Source organism: Hoplias malabaricus, chromosome 4 (genome assembly GCF_029633855.1).
Source record: "Hoplias malabaricus isolate fHopMal1 chromosome 4, fHopMal1.hap1, whole genome shotgun sequence".
NCBI lineage: Eukaryota > Metazoa > Chordata > Actinopteri > Characiformes > Erythrinidae > Hoplias > Hoplias malabaricus.
In genome coordinates, this window is record NC_089803.1 from 30,063,149 (window position 1) to 30,082,952 (window position 19,804).

At 39.6% G+C, this 19,804-nt stretch overlaps 1 protein-coding gene across 3 annotated transcripts; it reads left to right on the forward strand.

The window, feature by feature from the left end:
• The first annotated feature begins 5,338 nt into the window (after nt 1-5,338).
• Nucleotides 5,339-16,844, forward strand: LOC136695654 (circadian-associated transcriptional repressor). 3 transcript variants are annotated; one of them, XM_066669872.1, is made up of 6 exons: nt 5,339-5,427; nt 9,414-9,867; nt 10,467-10,542; nt 11,420-11,498; nt 13,432-13,561; nt 14,728-16,844. In XM_066669872.1, exons 2-6 carry the CDS (start codon nt 9,454-9,456, stop codon nt 15,142-15,144), a joined length of 1,116 nt encoding a protein of 371 aa, XP_066525969.1. In that variant the 5' UTR covers nt 5,339-5,427; nt 9,414-9,453; the 3' UTR covers nt 15,145-16,844. The 3 variants fall into 3 exon arrangements, with proteins under 3 accessions (XP_066525969.1, XP_066525967.1, XP_066525968.1); XM_066669870.1 differs by lacking the exon at nt 5,339-5,427 and adding an exon at nt 6,250-6,429; XM_066669871.1 differs by lacking the exon at nt 5,339-5,427 and adding an exon at nt 6,451-6,651.
• Nucleotides 16,845-19,804: the final 2,960 nt, after the last annotated feature.

Below are 19,804 nucleotides of genomic sequence, written 5' to 3' on the forward strand. Positions count from 1 at the left end.
AATATCAGCCAGCTGCTGACCAATGCATGAGGCAAGAAGTTAAGAACTTAAAAAAAAAAACCCTGATGCATCCTCAGCACACTTTTGTCTTGCACGTCAGTGAGAACACAGTGAGTTTTCATTATCACAGAACACTGTCAACATCTGTTAACATCTCTCTCTCTTCTCTCTCTCTCTCTCTCTCTCTCTCTCTCTCTCTCTCTCTCTCTCTCTAAGCCACACAAGTCACACTGTCTCTCTTTTTGTAATTGTAATATGTAATTTGACATGTTTTGTGTATTTTCATTGCTTGTAATCTTTCTCTGAGGAGTCATATACATCACATACATCACTGATGACTACAGTTCAACAAAAGTTGCTACACATTGTAATTCCTCTGAAGAGTTTGCCTGTGAGCACAGTCCAATGTGTTCTGCTGAAGCCAACCACCAGTGCTAATGTTATTGATATTATTGATATTTCTAATACTCCATACTTAACCAACTTTGATGAAGAATAAATGAAATACATTAGAGTACCTGACAATAAATTTTACATACACATTTTGATAGAATGTGCCATGTATATGCTGCATTTGAAGGAGAGTGCTACAGTTGCTAAGTTATAGTAACAGTGCACAAGCAGCTGGGATTCATGCTGAAGTTATAAATGACCAACATGGTCTAATGAAGAAAATGCTTTAACTACTTTAAGAAGTGGTTTTAATCATTTATCACATTAATAAATTACTCATGTCAGCTTTGATACATATTAAAAATGCATCATGGTGTATCAAAGTACCCAATTTGTCAGATGACAATTATTTCATAAAAATGATATACAAAAGTGCTCCCCTCCAGCTACTGAAGTGTTCACAATCAACTTTAATCATTCTTATTACACTACAGTATACTTGTCATTTGTAAAGCACTGGTAACATACACTTGTAATATACTACATTCATATGTGTCTGTTATATCCACATTTCCCAAAGCCAGGTAGAGGATAAATCCTCACTTGAACCTTACCCAAATTCTCTATCACAGAAAACACAGCCACCATGTCTTGGGCGTCTAAGCTGTCTACTCTGTGTCTGGCTCAAAGTGCATTTCCCTGTATTTTCTGAATGAGAGTCAGGGAATGAACGAGAGAGAAAGAGATCAGAGCTCTCTCTCTCTTCTCTCTCTCTCTCTCTCTCTCTCTCTCTCTCTCTCTCTCTCTCTCTCTCTCTCTCTCTCCATCAGCCTCTGAATCATATGGCCTGTCTGACTGCACCCGCAAATCACCACTCTATTTCCCACCTCTGACTCATCTCAGACCCTAACAGAAATGAATTGACCAGCACCATGCAGAGTGTGTATGTGGAGGCAAAAACCCATGCTGGAATGTGTCATGTGCAAGGACCCTTATAAATGCAGGCTGTGAAAAGAGTCATGCCAATAGCGACCTTCAAAGCTTTTGTGATTTATTTAGAGATGAATTCAGCCACGGCGAGAAAGCTTTCAGCTCTGCTGTCAAAGGAAGTGCTCTCTCTATTCAGCTGGAGTGAGGATCGATCCCACCTGAGGATGGTGGCGGAATGAGTGGGTGGTGGGGTTAGAAAAGTTCAATTCCCTCAATGCTTTTTTATGGTTTTTACAGTAAGACTCACAGCCCTCATGTGATTTTCCAAAATCTGTAATTAAATACAATAAACCCATAATTATCTCAGAGTGGAGCTGTAATCTGAAATGCACCATAATCATGTTTTCATCTCCATTTGGACTTTTCCACAAGCTTAGCTGGATTTTATACCATGCTACACTGTATTTCTTATAGACAAGTTGTAATTGTAATTTAATTGTTTAATGTAAACACTCAGATACAACTAAATCCCTACAGTAAAATGTGTAATAACATTGTTTTGAGAGTAACACTATCAGTTTGAAAAGTTTTTGCATCCTACACTCAAATATAAATATGTCAAAAAAAATTTTCATGTGATATCATAGAAAATAAATATTTGGTTCCCTGAAACACCCTTTAACAGATGGACGTTAAGTAAACCCTTTAAGAAAGGCCCTGAACTGAACTGTTTACTTTCTTTCTCCAATACATTTACATGGGAATATGTACAATTTACAAAACTGGAAACGTTATTGATTTTCATCTTTATAAATGAGCTAAGCTCATTTTAATTTTGGCATATGTACAAATTTTGTTTATGTCAAGCCAGCTGTTTCACATAAAGAACAGCCAACATTACACATAAAGAGTGTTAACAGTGTTCTAGTCTATCTGAGATTCAGAAATTTTTTATTCAGAATTAATAAACATTTATTATAAACTTTATATTAAGTGAGTGATATCCAAAGCTTAAAAAGGTTTGTCATAGTCACAAATTCCTGGTTCCTGGTTTGATTCTTAAGGAACCAAGGGTGATTCTTCAGTCACAATTTAAGGACACCTAATGGCACTTTTATAGTGTGTATCTAACACGTCAATTAGAAACCTACTCATCAGAGTGAATATAGTGTGGATGTGTCTCTCTGTTTGTTTTTGTGATGTGACTCACTGCAGATTTGGACACAAAAAAATAAGCCAAAATCTCTGCCACTCTCTGCAGAGCTCACAGAAGTGGTAAACAACAGGAACCTGAAAATGAGACACCAGGAGTCAGCCACTGACCACTGAGTCAGCTAATAACCCAGCAGGTGGGTCACCTCTACTGTTTTTAGAAGTATATCTCATGTACATTACTCACAGGGAAACAGTCAAAAACACTGCAAAAAACAAAACCTCTCAGTTTAGCCTAGTTTATGAAGTACATCTATGACTTTCTTGCTTTTAAAATATATAATATGAGTATATCTTGAGCTATAGTCAGGCTAATTTTTTTATTCTCATAAAATATAGCTCCATTTATTTTATGTGCAATTTGTATATGCATTAATCGTCAACTAGTGTTGTATGGATTTTTTTTTTCTTCTTGTTTTATGCTTGTTAAAAAATTAGGGTATGTCACAAATTATATTTGGTGCTGCACCACCCATCATGCAGTAATCACATCTATGATGGGAATATGCCTGCCGTACAGATAATTAATTCAGTAGTGGTGGCTCCAGTAGTGTGGAGCAACATAAGGGATACAGTCAGTGTCCCTTAACTATAAACCTACAAATGACACCATTAGGGTAGGAATTCCTGATACACTGACAACAAGCATGGCTCACAAAGCAAACTTTATTTAAACAGGGCTACGCATTGAATTTTAGCTCATGTGTTCAAGAATGACACCTGAGAGAAAAACTGACTGAGTTGTCTAGATCCTTTAGTCACTGATTAGAGACACACATACACATTATTCTAGAAGCTATTCATTTTACAAAATCCCAAGGATCTGGTTAGCCATGCAGAATGTAGCCTGGTAAACAGTAATCAACTCTCATGAGACTGATAATCTAGGACTAGATGAACCTGAGCTTGAAGTTAGCAGGTTAAACAAGATATCCTGCTTTGTGAGACAGAACCCAGTTAAGTGTACCTATTAAACGTGTACAGAGAGACCAACAACTACACAGAGACCACTATCTCAATGCCCTCAATTAGTTATCAGTGTGTGCACTGTATCTCGCTCTCTCCCCACCCCACACTAATTCTGAGCCACACCAATGCTCACGCTGCCATAAACCAAAAGTACACCACACCCCCTGTCATCACACTAGCACTAGGTGTTCTGCACATTCATACTGAAAACCAAACACAAGACCTGCACATTACTGGTCACATTAGGACAAGTTCTCAGAAGACAGTCATTTAAATAGACATTTAAAACCAGACATGTTTGCACCCGGTTGTTAAACGGTCCAAATCGTACCATTGACGCAGTTAAGACGTCACAACTTTTTTTTTGTTTATCTCGAGGTCTTTAGTGTTCTTGTGTTAATCTGTGTATTATGGGGGATAAAATATGTGTGTGAGAGAGGGAGCGAGACAGAAAGCAAAAAAATAAGTGAGAGAATCACAGAGAGGAAGGAACATGTCCTTGATCCTGTTTGCATGAATTATGATTTTCAGGGGAGGGTAGGGAGGAGAGAGAGAGGACGGGTGGTGTCTCCCACACACACTCACGTTTCTCTAGGAGGAGGACTGTGACTCACTGGCTCTAGGCTTTGAATCTTTGAATCCTTGGCTGGCCCTTCACAAGAGAACTCCCCCTGAGACCAGCTGAAAGAAAGAGAGAGAGAGAGAGAGAGAGAGAGAGAGAGAGTCATCAATTGTGTTTTTTTGTCATGGTCACATTTTGTTCAAACTGGTTCCTTTCAACACAGCAACAACAGCTTTGAAATGTCTGTAGATACACACTTACTCACTTCAATTGCCATGTCATCCACATAACACTCTCATAGATCCAAGTCCGATCAGAAATCCAGTGTGGTCTGAGAGACATGATGAGAGAAGTGGCCATAACACTTTAAAAAAAAACAGGTGCCCATTTTAAGATGGTGTCACATTCCTCAGCTGACTGACTCATAGCAAAAGACTGAAGAGTTCTGAATAGGATTCCTTCAATTATGCCGGGTTTATATTTGGCCACATGTGAATGCATTTAAGTCTTAATTATAGTAGCAACTGAGCTGATAATTTAGCTTGTATGCAATACAGAAATCTACTTAATAATAAAACTACATTACATTCACTGTCTGTATTTGTTCGAGCTATACTTTATTATAATATATCATGTTAATAACTGTAATTTTAAGTTTATGTATATGCAATTATTATATAACTCATAACATCTTCATTTTTATTACTATGCCAGTTACATTGTAATGAAATATAAAAATCGAACGAGGATGTTATGTTCCATGCAAAATAATGGAGAAGACAATAAGTTAATAACTAAATCTGATGTCAAAAGTAGAGCTAAATATTGTCTCAAAATTTAGCAAGTGTCTGGCAACTGATGTCCTTTTTCTTTGTGTGGTGTTAACATCAATTTGTCCTAGTTATTTTTAAAGTGATAAGGAAGTGATTATTTGCCCTTAAAACACTCATTTAAAATGCTCCAAAATCCCATAAGAATTTGGTAATAAAATGGCTCTTATTTGTTTTATGTTCTCTAAATGATCTATTAAATGTTAGGCATATTAAGTAATGTATTGATCAGAACTGAGCTGTTGGTCACATGCAATGCGTATATTTCTGCTATAAAACCTCCTATAGCTGAGCATGTATATGTTCTGTTTTTTCTGAGATAGAGCTGTAAGGTTTGGTGTGTGTGTGTGTGTGTGTGTGCGCGCGCGCTGAGGGGGAGGTCCCTGCCTCCAGCCTCATGACTCTAAGTGCGTAAAAGTGTCACGTGTTGAGCGAGAGTGAAGTCACAGTGAAGTGGGCTACACACGGAGACTCACGTTCAGCTTCCTTCATTCATTCACCCTGCAACACACATTCCCGCAGGAGCAGTTTGTATGTCTCTCTCTCTCTCTTTTAGCTCTTTCTCTCTCCACGCACACACACAAGCACAGCCGCCTTCCGGCTCCATATTTTCACATCAGTGTGTGTGCAGTTACGAAATGAGCACATTATTGTGCCGACTGGCAAGAGCTCTTAATATATAAGAGTTTCCCGGCCGTGTGTGTGCTATACATCAGCAGAGGATCGAAAACTGTCACATAGCGCTCAGGCAGGGTCGGGAAATTGTGATTTATTGTTAGTGTGTCGGGGTCTTTAAGTGTAACTATATCAAAAGAATAAAAAAAGAAAAAAACTTAATCGCAAAGGAGTATAGATAAAACACTAGGAACAAGACGCAAAATATGTTTACACATTTATCTCGGCAGCTGTTGATATTAAAGCATTATAATACATATGCTATTTAAACAGAACAGATGATATATAATGATACATCACTTGCTTGGCTCCAGATCTCTCTTTGACAAACATAGGTTTGCTTTCATTTTTGCCTAGGCTTAATGAAGTCTTATATAAAAAGTGTGTGTGTGTATATATATATATTGGCCAGTCAGTGTCAGTTGATAGCAGCTGAGTGTACACACACACATGCACACACACACACGCATTTTCCGGCTGCTGGACTGAAACCGATCCGCGTGTCCACGTGTTTTCTCTATTTCCATCTGATTTGAATATGTAAGCTGGGCTCGCCTATCGGCCGTGTCCGCCCCCACACGCGCGCTCTATTCGTCAGCCTCTGGTCCGGAGCGCGTATCACGGAACTCAGGCGCGCAGGGCCCGCCCCCTCAGACACGTTGCCTTGGGAGAAGTAACACGGGCCGCACAATCGCAGCTCCGCATCGGTGCTGAACCACGAACACACACGCGCGCGCGCACACATACACACACATACACACCCGCTCCTAACACAGCAGACTGACTGCTGCTGAGGCAGTGTCCTGGATTTACCGCTGAACAAAGAAACACTACACCAGCTCCTTCGTCCCAGATCAGGTACGGCCGCTTCTCTTACTAAACCGACCGGGACACGCTGTCCGCCAGCATCTGCGCTCGAGACTCAACGGCAGCGGGCACGTGTACCGTAGACATGTCAAAAACGAAGCGCATGTATTTACATAAGGATTTATATCCAGTGATGGGTCTGTGAGAGCCGCCCGGACGCAGTGTGAGCTTTACTGGGACTCCGTCCGCTTCCAAAAGACTCTTTAAAGAAAGGTAAATTAGAAGAAGAAAGGAAAACCAACTAGGTTCCGTTTAATGCCGGAATTTTGGATACGTACCCCAAAATATTGTCTCTGTGTTTTTTATATGTCTGTGTTAACAATACTTGTTTTGGTTGTGGTCTGAGGAGTGTAGACGCGGGGAAGGACACAATGATGTAAACATTCACGGAGTCTGTGTTAGAGAAATACGTTATTTTGTGTGATGGTTCGACTTCTAACAGCAGTAAGGTGGTAGTTTTATACAATGCCCCACCCTTCATAAATCATACAGGTAACATATACACATTAAAGCGGACACACGTAGAATTTTTGTGAGTCGCTCTGGATAAGAGCGTCTGCTAAATGTTGTTGTAAATGAAAATGTGTAGCCTATCTTTGTCGGTGCAGAGAACCTGACAGTTTGACCTGTTGCAGAAGTTGCTAATAGCAGTTTTACCTTCCTAAACGGTAGAGTGTCTGTCTTTATGCTTAACCCTCTTTGAGTTCTGCTTCACGTTCCGCTTTTCACTTTATGAATTCTTCTTTCACTGAAAGCTGCGTCGAGTTTCTCTAAAATAATTTTTTTCTAGACTAATTTTCTGTCGGCTCTTTGATGACGTCTGATCATTTGAGGTTAAAATTAGAGCATTTGTAATTCACATACTGGCTTTTCCTCATATTTTTCTCCGTGTCAGATTTTTTATCAACGGAACGATTTTGTTTTAAAGGATTTTGCTACTTAACGAAAGCGGTAAACCTGGCTAGAATCATGATATCACAAGTAGTTTGTCACTTTTTCGAGACGTGTTTACTGCTCGGTCTACGGCAGGCCGTTACATAATGTCCCTTTTATTACTCCAGAGGAAACGTGTTCATGGGCCCAGTCACACTCCGTGGACAAATGAATGTAAAAATTGATGCAAGCATACCCTGGATACATTAATATCAAGTCGATAAAGGACGTGTATAGTCATTTGACAGTATCAGTTGTTTCATGTTGGCTTAGCAGTCGTTTCTCTGTCAAAGAAGGAGCCAATCTATGTTGGTTTTACTGGTCATAGATTTTTAAATTTAAAGGTTCCTTTTTAGGAGCTCAACATTCTGAGTGACAAACATGTTCAGACAGACAAGGTGTTTATCGTGAATATATACCCTATAGCTGGCATTATATTGGCACCCTTGTGTGGATGTTGGAGAAGAGCCCTCCTCCTCATACTGAGACAGGAGGCTTCACATTTACTCTCTTTTTCTCCAGTGCCACGTGCTCATTTAAACAAAGAAACCTTTGCCATAATGATTTCAAATCATACAACCTTGTTTTTAACACACAGTTCTCAATATTACGGCTATAAAATATCATCTGTTGAAAAGATTAGTAGTGCTAAAAAAAAAAAAAAAAACCAAAAAAACCCCTACAACACATCACAAGAAACTCAGTCTTGGTTCATTAGGAGCTACAAACGCAAGAGCCAGGAATTCCAGCCTTTGTGTTAACTCAGCCAAAAATGTTTAAACACTCATTTTTAAAATGAGCCGCAACTACAGATAATATCTAATAAATCTCAGAGCTGTCGCTCCATTAAAATGGCTGTTGTGAATGCCTATTGTTTGTGTCCTATGGTGGTCGTCATGGTCGCAGTCTTCCAGCCTCATTGAATAAGCAAGCGAGGATCTGGGCGTGTGCTATGGGCCACCTGGTTGGTCACAGACCAGATTTGTAAAGGATTTTTAATGAGGAGAATATCAAAGGTAATATGCACACAAACGGTGTGGTTGTGGAAAGCTACTCATGTGATTACTTGTATCCATATGATATTGTATATTTACTTGTGAATACATACAATCTCAGCTTATTATATAATTGTCATTATAGACAGAAATAACACACGCAATTTCTCATGTAGTTTTATCATGACACCTGATACTTAGGGTAAAGACAGATGACCAGGCAGGAGTCAGCTCCCAGACAGTAAATACATAATCTAATAGGACTTTCAAGGGCAGTTGGTGGTTTTCGGTGCTTGTGAAGTAGTCTGTCTTTTATACGGCACTGTTTATCCTTAGTCTGAGCTGAAGGCTCAGGTGTTGTGACTGGATGGTGGCCTGTCTGGCCTGCTGCTGTGTCGCTGCCTCACAGGGTTGGAACTCTACTGAGACCACATGCTTAGGCTGGCATTTTTACCCACCAGTGCCCGCTTGGCCATTAATCTCAGTGATTGGTCCAGTTGGGTGACAGCAATTGAACACATCAGAGAGATTTGAAAGCCAAGGGTAATTACAGAAACTAATAAGGTTAGAAGTCTGATTGATAAGGCTGAAAGGTTAATTATTTTTATGTAATAAAATATTTAGCTGTAATTTAAATTATACCAGTTTTACATGGGGGGTTGTTATCTAATAGCAGAGTTTGTGATCTGTTTGGAGAATCAGAAGCAACTAAAAATACATATGCTGCATACTTCACAAGACAGTCATAACTAACTGGTCATCAGGCACACTGTACTGCGGTATGCATTTGGGCTTGAAACCAGAAATTATGAAATGGTTAAAAAAAAACGTTCTTAAAAAGTGGACTTAATTTTACAGAAAATTTAAAGGATGATAAACTTAAAGGCTGTCACTTCATGGCTACATAAAATTGCAATTAGATTTTTTTCCCAAAAACCCTTGCCCTACTTACTGGCCCTGATTGACATAATTGTCATTGCATTTTGTCATATAATCTTATGAATTGTTTCTGTTGTAATTAAAGTAGGCCTTTTCTGTCTCCAACAGGTCAGTGATGGTCAGTGCTGGTTAGAACCAGTGGCCGAGGATGTCAGCTTCAGATTCGGACTATTCCATTGACTGGCTGGCCAGCGATGATGAGGAGGACAACAGTGAGGTGGAGGCAAAATGTGAAAGAATACAGGGGATGCTGTCCAGTGCTCGTGCAGCTGAGGTTCAAACCTGTAAGAGGACCGCAGACAATTCAGTGAAGGACAAGGTGGCCAGAAGTTCTAGGAGCAGTTCGCCCTCCAGCTGCACCAGCTCTTGCTGCAGCACAGAGGGGGAGCTTTCTCCTCCAGGAGAGAGTGAGGACCGGTCTGGTTACAACCACACCTCAGAAAGCCCTAAAGGCAAAAACAGGCAAGCACGGAAGAGAGCATGGTGCTCAGCAGTGCCAGAACAAAAAGAAAGGCAGCTCACCACCAGCCCAACAGAGAAGGACAGGTTCTTTGCATGCAAGGTGAGGCACGCTGCCCTCTCATTTGGCTTTGAGTCGCACCCTGTGCTTGGGCATAATAGTGGAAGTGCCAATGTACAGAGATTGGCCCTTATCACTTGCATGATCTAGCTTCATCCAAGCTGAATTAATGTTAGTAATAAGCAAAGTGGAACCACTTCCAGGAAGACCTCTCCTATCTAGGTGAAAAGTGAATGTGTCACTTAAGTCATGTGAATCAACAGGAGTTCAGTAAAACTAGAACTTGTCTCCATGAACATGGTGAACTGTCAGTCATTTACATTTGTTCTATATTGGCATCCCTGGTTTTCTTGTGTATACATTCGGAATATAGGCATCCTGAAAGCTGCTAACATCAGGAGTGGGCATCAGAATCAGTATCGTGAAATGATGTCAAATTTAATGTTTTTCATTTTAAACCTACTGTTATAATAATAATAATAATAATAATAATAATAATAATACAAAAATGTCAAACATTTTCTGAAAGCACATTATTGTTCTGAGAACATTGCTGTTCCTCAGGGAATAAGTTATTTTGTATTGAAATATGAATAGCGGTAGAATGCTAATGATGCTGACTGATGGTCTTTGTTCCTCAGTGCATTGAATTGCAGTGCTATATTCACCCACTATCCTCCATCCTGAATGGCCTTCGCTCTGGCAGATACAGAGAACGTGAGTACCAGCCATTTCTGCATGTCATTCTTTTAACAGGCTAAAGGAGCCACATTAATAATACACGTCAAGCACAGGTCAGATGTTGGTGAAGCTTTTGGCCATCAGAGCAATAGATGAATATATGCCAAATTACAGGTACAAAGTATGACATTAAGTAAGCATTCCTGATATTTGATATTGTAGCATATGTAGTGTATATTGTTTGATGCAAGCCTATCATATAACTATACCTATTTCCACTTGTGATCAGTGTTTCACACTATCACAATGGAGCACAGTTAGCATAAAGGGATAGGCACCGTGCACTACAAAACTACAAAACACCTGATTCTAAAAATTCCCTAAGGTTTTCCTCAGTATATTAAAGGCACAATGGATATAGTCTCGGGGGTGTATGATGCATCCCTCACAAGCTGTAGAATACACTTTAGAAAATGTTTGGCCAACAAGCTTTGCATATTAGCTTCACAAGTACATTGGCTTTGACAGTGGCACTTTGTAAAAGCTATGGTTTAGAGAATTGTTGAAATGTATTTGAGCCAAATGCGGCTTTAACACATACTACCACATGGTATTAAACCCAGTAGAAGCTGAATGATGCATTTTGTTGGCCAGGCTTTAGTTCCACATGGCTTAGCAGGCAGGCTGTGCAGTGGGCCAGGCTGCTTACGAGCGGTAGAGCTATGGGATCTATGTCAAAACCCACGACCCCCAGACTTCCTAGTTACAGAGACAGAGTGTCTGCTCTCCCACACACTTCACAGGAACCCATCTGCTCTACAGACGCAGCCCAGCCTGTCAGAGACAATGTGCCCGAGTTGGATGTTTAAAAAAAAAAAACTAAAAAAAAAAAAACTGTCTTTTCCTATCATAGGGCTCAGCACTTTCCAGGAGAGTGTGGCCATGGATCGAATCCAGAGGATAATGGGGGTATTGCAGAACCCATGTATGGGGTAAGAGGCTTCTTTGTATGGGTACACTGAATGGGAATCCTTGAGTAATGTTAATGTTTTCATATATATTCAGGTCAGCTGTACATGACATAAAATAACATAAAAATTTGTTCTGAACAAAAATGTCATGAAATAATTGTGAATTAATGGTTCAATCTAAACTAGGAATGGGCAATACAGCAAAAAGTAATACATGATATAAAATATTTATATTATACACAATATATTCCACAATGTTTATTTATTTTTTAACAGTTTGTAAGCTGAAAGAACATTTTTTCAAAGAGATACCATGGATTAGTTTGCACCCTCTACTTCCTTCCCTTTCTCTGTCCACCCACACACAGCTTGCTGAATTTTGCCCATCCATCACTCTAGCAGTCATGTATAGTTATCCAGTCTGAATTACCTTCTAGCGGTACACTCCCCTTCACTCTTGTTGACAGACAGGTGTATATGGGCATTCACATGTGTGTTTGAGTGTGAGAGTTTGCGGTATGCAGACCAAGCCTCAGATTTCCCAGTCTCCACCTGTACTGCTATATGTATGTTCTGGGCTTCTCAGCAGGACTCCTCTTGCTCTGTACACTAAAAGTGACACCTGCAATGGCAGTAAGCCCACAGCATGAGGCTCCAATGTGAGCCAGCAGGAGGGCCACTCAGCCCTGTTAGATCAGCTGTTATAGAGCTTAAAGTGGATGCGCTAAAGTGGACAATCCTTGCCCAGGTCATTAAAAATGTCCTGAGCCCCGTTCTGGGAATAACATTGTATCCAATTGATTAGCTTCTCTGCTGGCGAGACCAAGTAATGATGTCACTGTTGGGAGGTGAAAAGTTTCTGTTGCTTCAAATGATGTGCCATTCTATGGTGGGTGGGACTGGGTAATGGACATATCATGCTCTATTTTCAGAGCAGCATTTGGCTAATGTCCCAGCTCTGTTTTCCCTTTGTGCTCTACAGCTCTACAGGGGGAATAGTCCTTAGTTCTTGTCTGACCTTCTAGTCTGACCTAAAGCCTGAAATTTTGATTCTATTCCAGTATGCTTTTGAAATGTTGTAGTCGTCTGCATACAAAAAGCTGGAAACTGAAGTCATAGATCTGCACTATTGGGTGGAGTGCCTATTTAGACCATTTGATCAAGGCACTGAGCCAAGAAAACCCCAGTTAAACCACCAGCTGCTCCAGACACAGGAGGCACAAAGCAGGGGAGTGGCTGTTTCCCAGCAGGCAGACTCAGCATGGAGGAACCAAAGAGTGGTCGTCAGGCACCTCCTCCCTCGGGCTATACAATTATGCCAGCTGGCAGCCCCCAGAACAGGGCCACAATGATGGAGAGGGGATGAAAGTGACTTCTCTGGCAGGGGTCATTCTAGATAATCTATCGCATAAATTTAACATGCTTTGAATGAGCACACAGCAGGTAGACCCTGGTCATGTGATTTACACTAATCTCCATTAACCATCTGCTGGGGCCTGCTAGGAGTCAATGGGCATCGGCCTGCTTGTGTGCATATGTGTGCAGGGGTGGGCATCTCAGCCTGCGTCACTTTTCCACAGCAGAACTACTTTTCTTTTCTATGCAGCGTGTTCGCCAGTGCCCTGCTGCAGGCTTATATGCCTATTTTTAGAGGCGAGAGAAACGGTTGCGCTTCATGCCACGTGTGGGCACAAACATGTGTGAATCAGCCTAGGATGTGTTCTAGATTGGAGCACAGTTTGTTCTATGTGGTGAGGTGCTCTTTTGCATCCCATGAGGTCAGCATGACAGAGAATGTACTTTTGCTCTTGCTCAGATCTGAGAGTGTGATCCTGTGGTTTGGTGCATGGTGCACTGTCTGGTTCAGACTTGGATGTTAACACTTTTTTTTTTTTTTAATTCCGGTCATGAGTGGGTAGCTCCTGCTAAATCATATCCTTCCTGTGCCATGCAGTGAGCGGTATGTCAACATCATTCTGAAAATGGAGGAAATGCTGAAGAGCTGGTTCCCTCACGTAAAACCCCGCCAACAAACCACTGCTGTAGAACTGACGCAAGAGACTGCCCCGCTGAAGAAACCTAAGGTAATATGTTTGTTATATTTAATCATGGCTGTTACTGTTAGGCATGTCTTCAAAACCCTGGAGGTGTCTTTTTTATATGGCACAAATATTGCAGGACAAAATCCTCACACAACTTACATTTAGTCGTATGCCCTGAAACAAGTGTACTTTGTTACTGTAATGCAAGAATCATTTACACAAATGTCAATGGGGAAACATTAAGCTGAATGCCAGCTTGAAACAAAAGGTATTTTCACATTTTATTACTGTGTTACTCACAGATACCTGTCATGAATAACTGTAAGGTGACTACTGGCAGACAGTAAAGGACAGCATAAAATACCCATTATTCTTTAATCACTGGGCCAGTAAAGAACAGGGCAAGCAGGAAGGGATTAAAATCTGTTTTTACAGTTAAAGGGTACTATGCACACATCTCATGTTCCCCAAGAACAAAGGTGATTTGGGAAAAAGTGTCCCTGTGGACAGTTAAAGGTCAACAGAGACATCTGCATTAAGGATTGTCCCAGTGAAGTTTCTATAGAAGTCTTTCTAATTTTGCCTGCTGGATTCCCAGTTTTAAATAGTGCACTTACACATACATATGACTGAGAAGGTGATTCAGCAGGGCAGAATCTAAGTGCTGTTATTTAGAGTTAGTTTTTTCAAAGTATTGTTCACTGAGATGTAAGAATAATTTAAACATGTGTGAACCAGGATAAACACAGGACACAATAACACAATACATTAAAATAATGTACAATATTCATTAGGCCATGAGATTGAAAGTGCAAGTTTAAATTGGCAAGATTAGCTGATGTTGCTTTCTAGCTTATGATACTCAATCCCAAACAGATACAACTCACTGTTGCCCTCTTTAGGTGTTATTAACAAAAATCAAATAAACAATCCTTACCACAGCCCCCCAAATTGGTTATAACACTCAGTCTGAAGATGGAGCAGTAGTTTTGGAGCATCTTGATGTTTTATTTTTGGGAAAAGCAAAGTGATGAAAACAGACATGATTTACAATGACATGTTAAATAATTGCAATTAGCTCAAATTATTTTTGAGCAAGCTGTGATTTTATAGTACTTGTGAAATAGCAATAATCACATAGTTTAATTTTACTTGTGCTTGAAACAGAGAAGTGAAATACACTTACCCTCTTTGTTTGTGCATTGCAGTTGTCCTCGGCTGCAGTCCCCATGTCCACGGGTCTTGTTAACCCTGCTACAAACGGCGCTCCTCACATAGGTGCCAAGGCCATGCGAGTCAGTGACCTCACACCCCCTGCACCTTACTCTGCCACCAACCTGAAGTGGTTTCACACATCTCCTATCTGTTCGCCCACGGCTGAGCAAGTCCAAGGGACGGTCCGGAACTTTTTAACAGCTCATACGGATAAGGACATAACACAGGACAACTCTGTGTCCTCTAGTACTGACATGCCACAGCATAAGACAAACTCAATGCCCAGTCGACCTCCTCCAGGCAAGATCAATGCCCCCTGCCTGGAGAGACTACTAAAATCCACTGAGAGCATTATCAGCCAAAAAGGCTCCGGGGGGATGGGTGGCATGTCGGCCCCAGGCTGGTCTTAGTCCACAGAGATGGCTCTGGATAATCAGAGCCTGGCCAGCCCCCGCTGGAGTCAGTCAGCTTGCTCCACCTCAAAGCGTACCGCTCCATTTCAGCTATGAAGAGAGACACAAAGCAGAGCAGGCCCAGCTTAGCACCTAGAGGGACATGGCTATCAGATACATACTGAAGAAAGTGTCAGGGTGTGGCTAGTGTGTTTCAATATGTCCTCATCTAACTTGTGCATCAAATTTGAAACCTCAGTGTTGGATTACAGTGTGTGTGTGTGTGTGTGTGTATGCTGTGAGTGTATGTTGGGAAAACCCTCTGATGCTGAGCCCCTTAAGCTGTCTTTAAAAGAGGATATCCCTAGTGACACAGAAAGTGCATAGAATACAGTGGCTTGATGTGTTGGTATCTGTGAATAAAGGCAAGCAAGACTTCGGAAAGGGAAGGGAAATAAGAGGGAGTAATGCGTTATTTTGGGAACACTTCAGATATTCCAATGTGTCAGTGATATCCATTGTAGTTATAGTTAGACTATGTGGGTTGAATGTGAATTTTGCTTTTTTTTCCCTTTTCTTCATCCACTCTACTGAGTTGGTTGATGTGACTGTTACTTCATAGGATTAAATTCTAGCTAAGTTTTTGGTACAACGGTTCTACCTCAATCTGACACCATGTCACCAATTGTGTACAGAACGAATGTACACTAACTTCAAATTCAGAGAGAGGAGGCCTACTAAGATCATGGTGAGCCAAGTTAGCCTGTAGTGCTGGGGGTCTTGGGCTGCTCTGCTTGTGTGAACCCAGGAGCCTCTTACTATGAGGAAAAGCTCTGGAGGCCTGACTGGTGCCATTGTATAGAATGTGAACTGCAAAATTCTTTACTTTTTTTTCCTTACTCTGAGAATCTCCCAATTTGAGGGCATCCAGTGCCTGTTAATTCGATGTCAAGCTGTGCCTGTACACTGGTTTTGTGAAATAAGAACAATTTGGAATACCTGCAACCTCTGAACGACAAACTAAATCAAATCAGGAACACTTACATCTCCTGCCATTTTCTGCTATCGCATAAATTATTAAAATGTTTGCCAACTGCTCCCTGTGGTCAAGTGGGACAAAGACATTGCAGTTTGCCACAGAGCTGGATGATATCTTGAGAGGGAGAAGGTATTCAGAGTTTGTGTAAATATATGTTGTTAAACTACCCTTTGCAAAGTGGCCTTTATAGTGTGATATTTTATACTTTGGAAATAAATGTGGTTATATTTGTTTGGCGTATTCCCATTGTCTTTAAGCACTTTTTTGCTTATCTCTCTTCACCTCAAGCGACCGGTCAAAGATTTAACAGTCAGTCGATTTTTCATTCTTATCTTTCAAGCACCTCATGACGCAAATGTGAAGCATGTATCATTCTCAGTACGACTGCCCTTGTGTGTTCTATTGCAGTCTCACAGAAATATATTTTATGGAGTTACCCCAGCCATTTCAATTCCGATTGTTCACAAAGTGAACAAAACCAACCTCAACCAGTCAGTCTGTCACATGTACAAATACCAGAACCAGAAATACTGTTTAACCACAAACTGACCTTAATAAATGAATCTATTACATGTCAGAGAATACTGAATGGTGCCACATGTATCTCAAATGATTAACCACCCTTGAGTTTCTGGGAAGGAGAAAGTCAGATGGGGGAGTACCTTGCAGAATCACAAACCACATCCTCATGGGAACAGAAAAGAAAATGTTGTTCTGTACAGTGAGTAATTCAAATGAGCTTCTCCTTCTCATCCTCCTACAGCTGTAGAAAATGAAAATCGGGTTTATTAAATCAGCCACACACAACACTGAAAAAGTCAGTTTCACTTCTTGCTTCAGCTCTTGGGAAAGATTTGTTTCTGACAAATTTGACCCGTTATTGTATACCTTTTTCTATGAAATAACCTGTTTTCTTTGTTTTGCATGGTGATGACGGGAAATCAGAGTGGAAGTTGATTTTGATGCAAGTAAAACGTATAATTCTCTTTCAGATTTTACTGAAGAGTTTAAGAGAGCAAAGGGGAAAAAAGGCAGTTACAATTCACTCACACTGCAGAAATCCTTGATCACAAACAATAACTGACTTCAAGTAGGAGTACATTACATTAATACAGTAATTCATAGTTTAAAGTAAATGGCACCATCTGTTTTCTTTTCTTTTATTAAATTACAAACCAGAGCCCAGAGGGGGAAAAATCTACAGTTAATATCAAATTTTTAAGCTCTTTAGTAATGATGTTAACAATTGTAATCAAAGAAACACTTTTTATACAATTCAGAAAAGGTTTCCTCACAATTTGTTGTCTGTCTGCATATTGTGGACAGTTACTGCATAACTGGACTTGTGTATATAAAAAACCCTAATGTGAATAAACAAAAATAACAACCAAAGTGGCTCTGTCAGATGTTAGGTTTTTGTTTCTCTCTGCTCACAGCAGAGAAATTGCATAGAGCCCTCCAAATGTTGAAAATCATGAACAAATATGAGGAAATTACTTTACTCCTGCTCCATAGGTAATATTGACTTATTTTTACTATTTCAGATTATTTAGGTAGGAACTATCTCTAAATTTGGGGGAGGGATAACTGCTTGAATGTAAACAAATGTGCCACAAAAAGTGCCGAATGTGCCACAAAACTAAACAACTCAAGTTATAAATGAGTTTTTGTGGTAATTCAAACAGTGACTAAAAACTTACAGACATGTAAAACGTCAGCCACATTAAAATAACAGTCATTTTTCTCCTCAAATATACCATTCAGCTTAAAAGACAAAGAGTTTCTGAATGTAAAAAAAAAACAGAGATAACTGTGTTCCCCACAATCATAGATTTTGCCATCATTTGTGTAATAAAGAGTGATTGAGTACACAATTACCATTTCCTAAATGTCCCTTGGCATGAGTAATATATTTCAGGAGGAAAAAAATAATATTAATATTTTGTACAAGAACGATATTATAAACTCCAGAAACTCAAGCTTTAAAGACACCGTGTAAAATTTTAAACTAATAGTGAATCCCTTGACACAGGAAATATTATACACAAAAATAGGTTTTTGTTGTTGTTGTTTTGTATTCATAAACTGTATATTTTTCATATATAACAGTAATTTCATATATATGGGGGCTGTCAATAATGCTAAACAGAAGTGAATATGAAAATGAACATAGGCCTATATTTGCATTTTTGCAAAATTCACAGAAACATCAGATTTATGTAAGTACACCTTTTATGCATAAATATTTTATAAGTTAATCATGTTATCAATGAGGAAAGGGAAAACATCACATGTCAAATATTTACAAAACGTTCATATTGTATACATATCAAAACATGTCATTTATAGATAACCTTTAAAGTGCGGATTGCTGGAATTTTTTATCTGGCAGTTTTAATCGGAAGTGAAGGGCTTTAAACAACTGAGCTATTGCAACCAAGAACCACTTCTCTTTTTTTTTTTTTGTAAGAATCTATTAATCCTGAAAATATGTTGTTTCATGCATCCTACTTAAAATAAATGAGTCACTAAAACCATTTCTTTCCATTTTTAGGCTATATTTTTCACTGGAAATGTATGCTCAGGCTAAAATTTTTTATCTCCACTGCCAGACACTGGGCAAACAAGAGGTGCTACTAAAAAGTGAAAAGTGAAATTGATCACCCAGTGGTTCATCTATAGAATGGCATCAAAGAACCCTTTTCCTATGTTCACTGTTGAAGAGTGTATGATGCAGGTTATGTCTAGATTTGGCAAAACTGTATCTGTGAGGATACATCTGCATGGCAGGAATGCACTACCCCAGCTGAACTCTACACACCAAAACCCATGTGTCACATCCTCAGGCAGTAATAGTTAGATCCAAATTTCTGCTGCATGCCTCATTGTTGCTAAATACGTTTTACGTAGCATATTGTGAAATGAGACAGCAGTTAGTGTAGTGTAACCCATGTTATAAAAGCGTATAAAAGAGTTATTAAAATAATATTTTATTATTAAAAGGGCACATAATTTAGATGCAGCCTATTAGAATTAGTAATGATTAATTAGTAATAAAAAAATAGGTAATAAACAGAACAAAATAACTCATTTATGAAGAATACTTGACCTAGACTAAAGCTGAAATTGAAGCTTTAAAAATATTATACATAAATAAAGACACAAATATGTGAGGAAAAGAAACTTTATTCACATAAAAATACTTATTTTATATATATTTTTGAGAATATTTAATTTATTTATAAATAAATATTAAATTTTATATTTTTAGTAGTACGTCACATGCTACAGCCAATAAGGTGATTGATTACGTTGATAAGCGCGGGTAATTCTGCTGATCTGGACCCAGTTCTTCTTTTTAGGTCGAGCAGCTGTCGTGAGCAGAAGGCATCTGCAGAAGAAAGAGGGAAAGATGGATAAAAGCTGAATTTTTGTAGTAAAAAACCTGCAGTGTTAGCAAGTAAACACGCTTTAAACTAAATCACCGAGCTGGTGGACCTGGGAAGCCCTCCGTGGTGAAGAGGAGCGTTAATAGCTGGGATACACTGAGTTTTGCATCGGTAATTACGGCGCTAGCCGACTATGCTACGCTAAACATGTATTTTCATTGGGATTATGGTGATGCCCGTGCTTAAACGT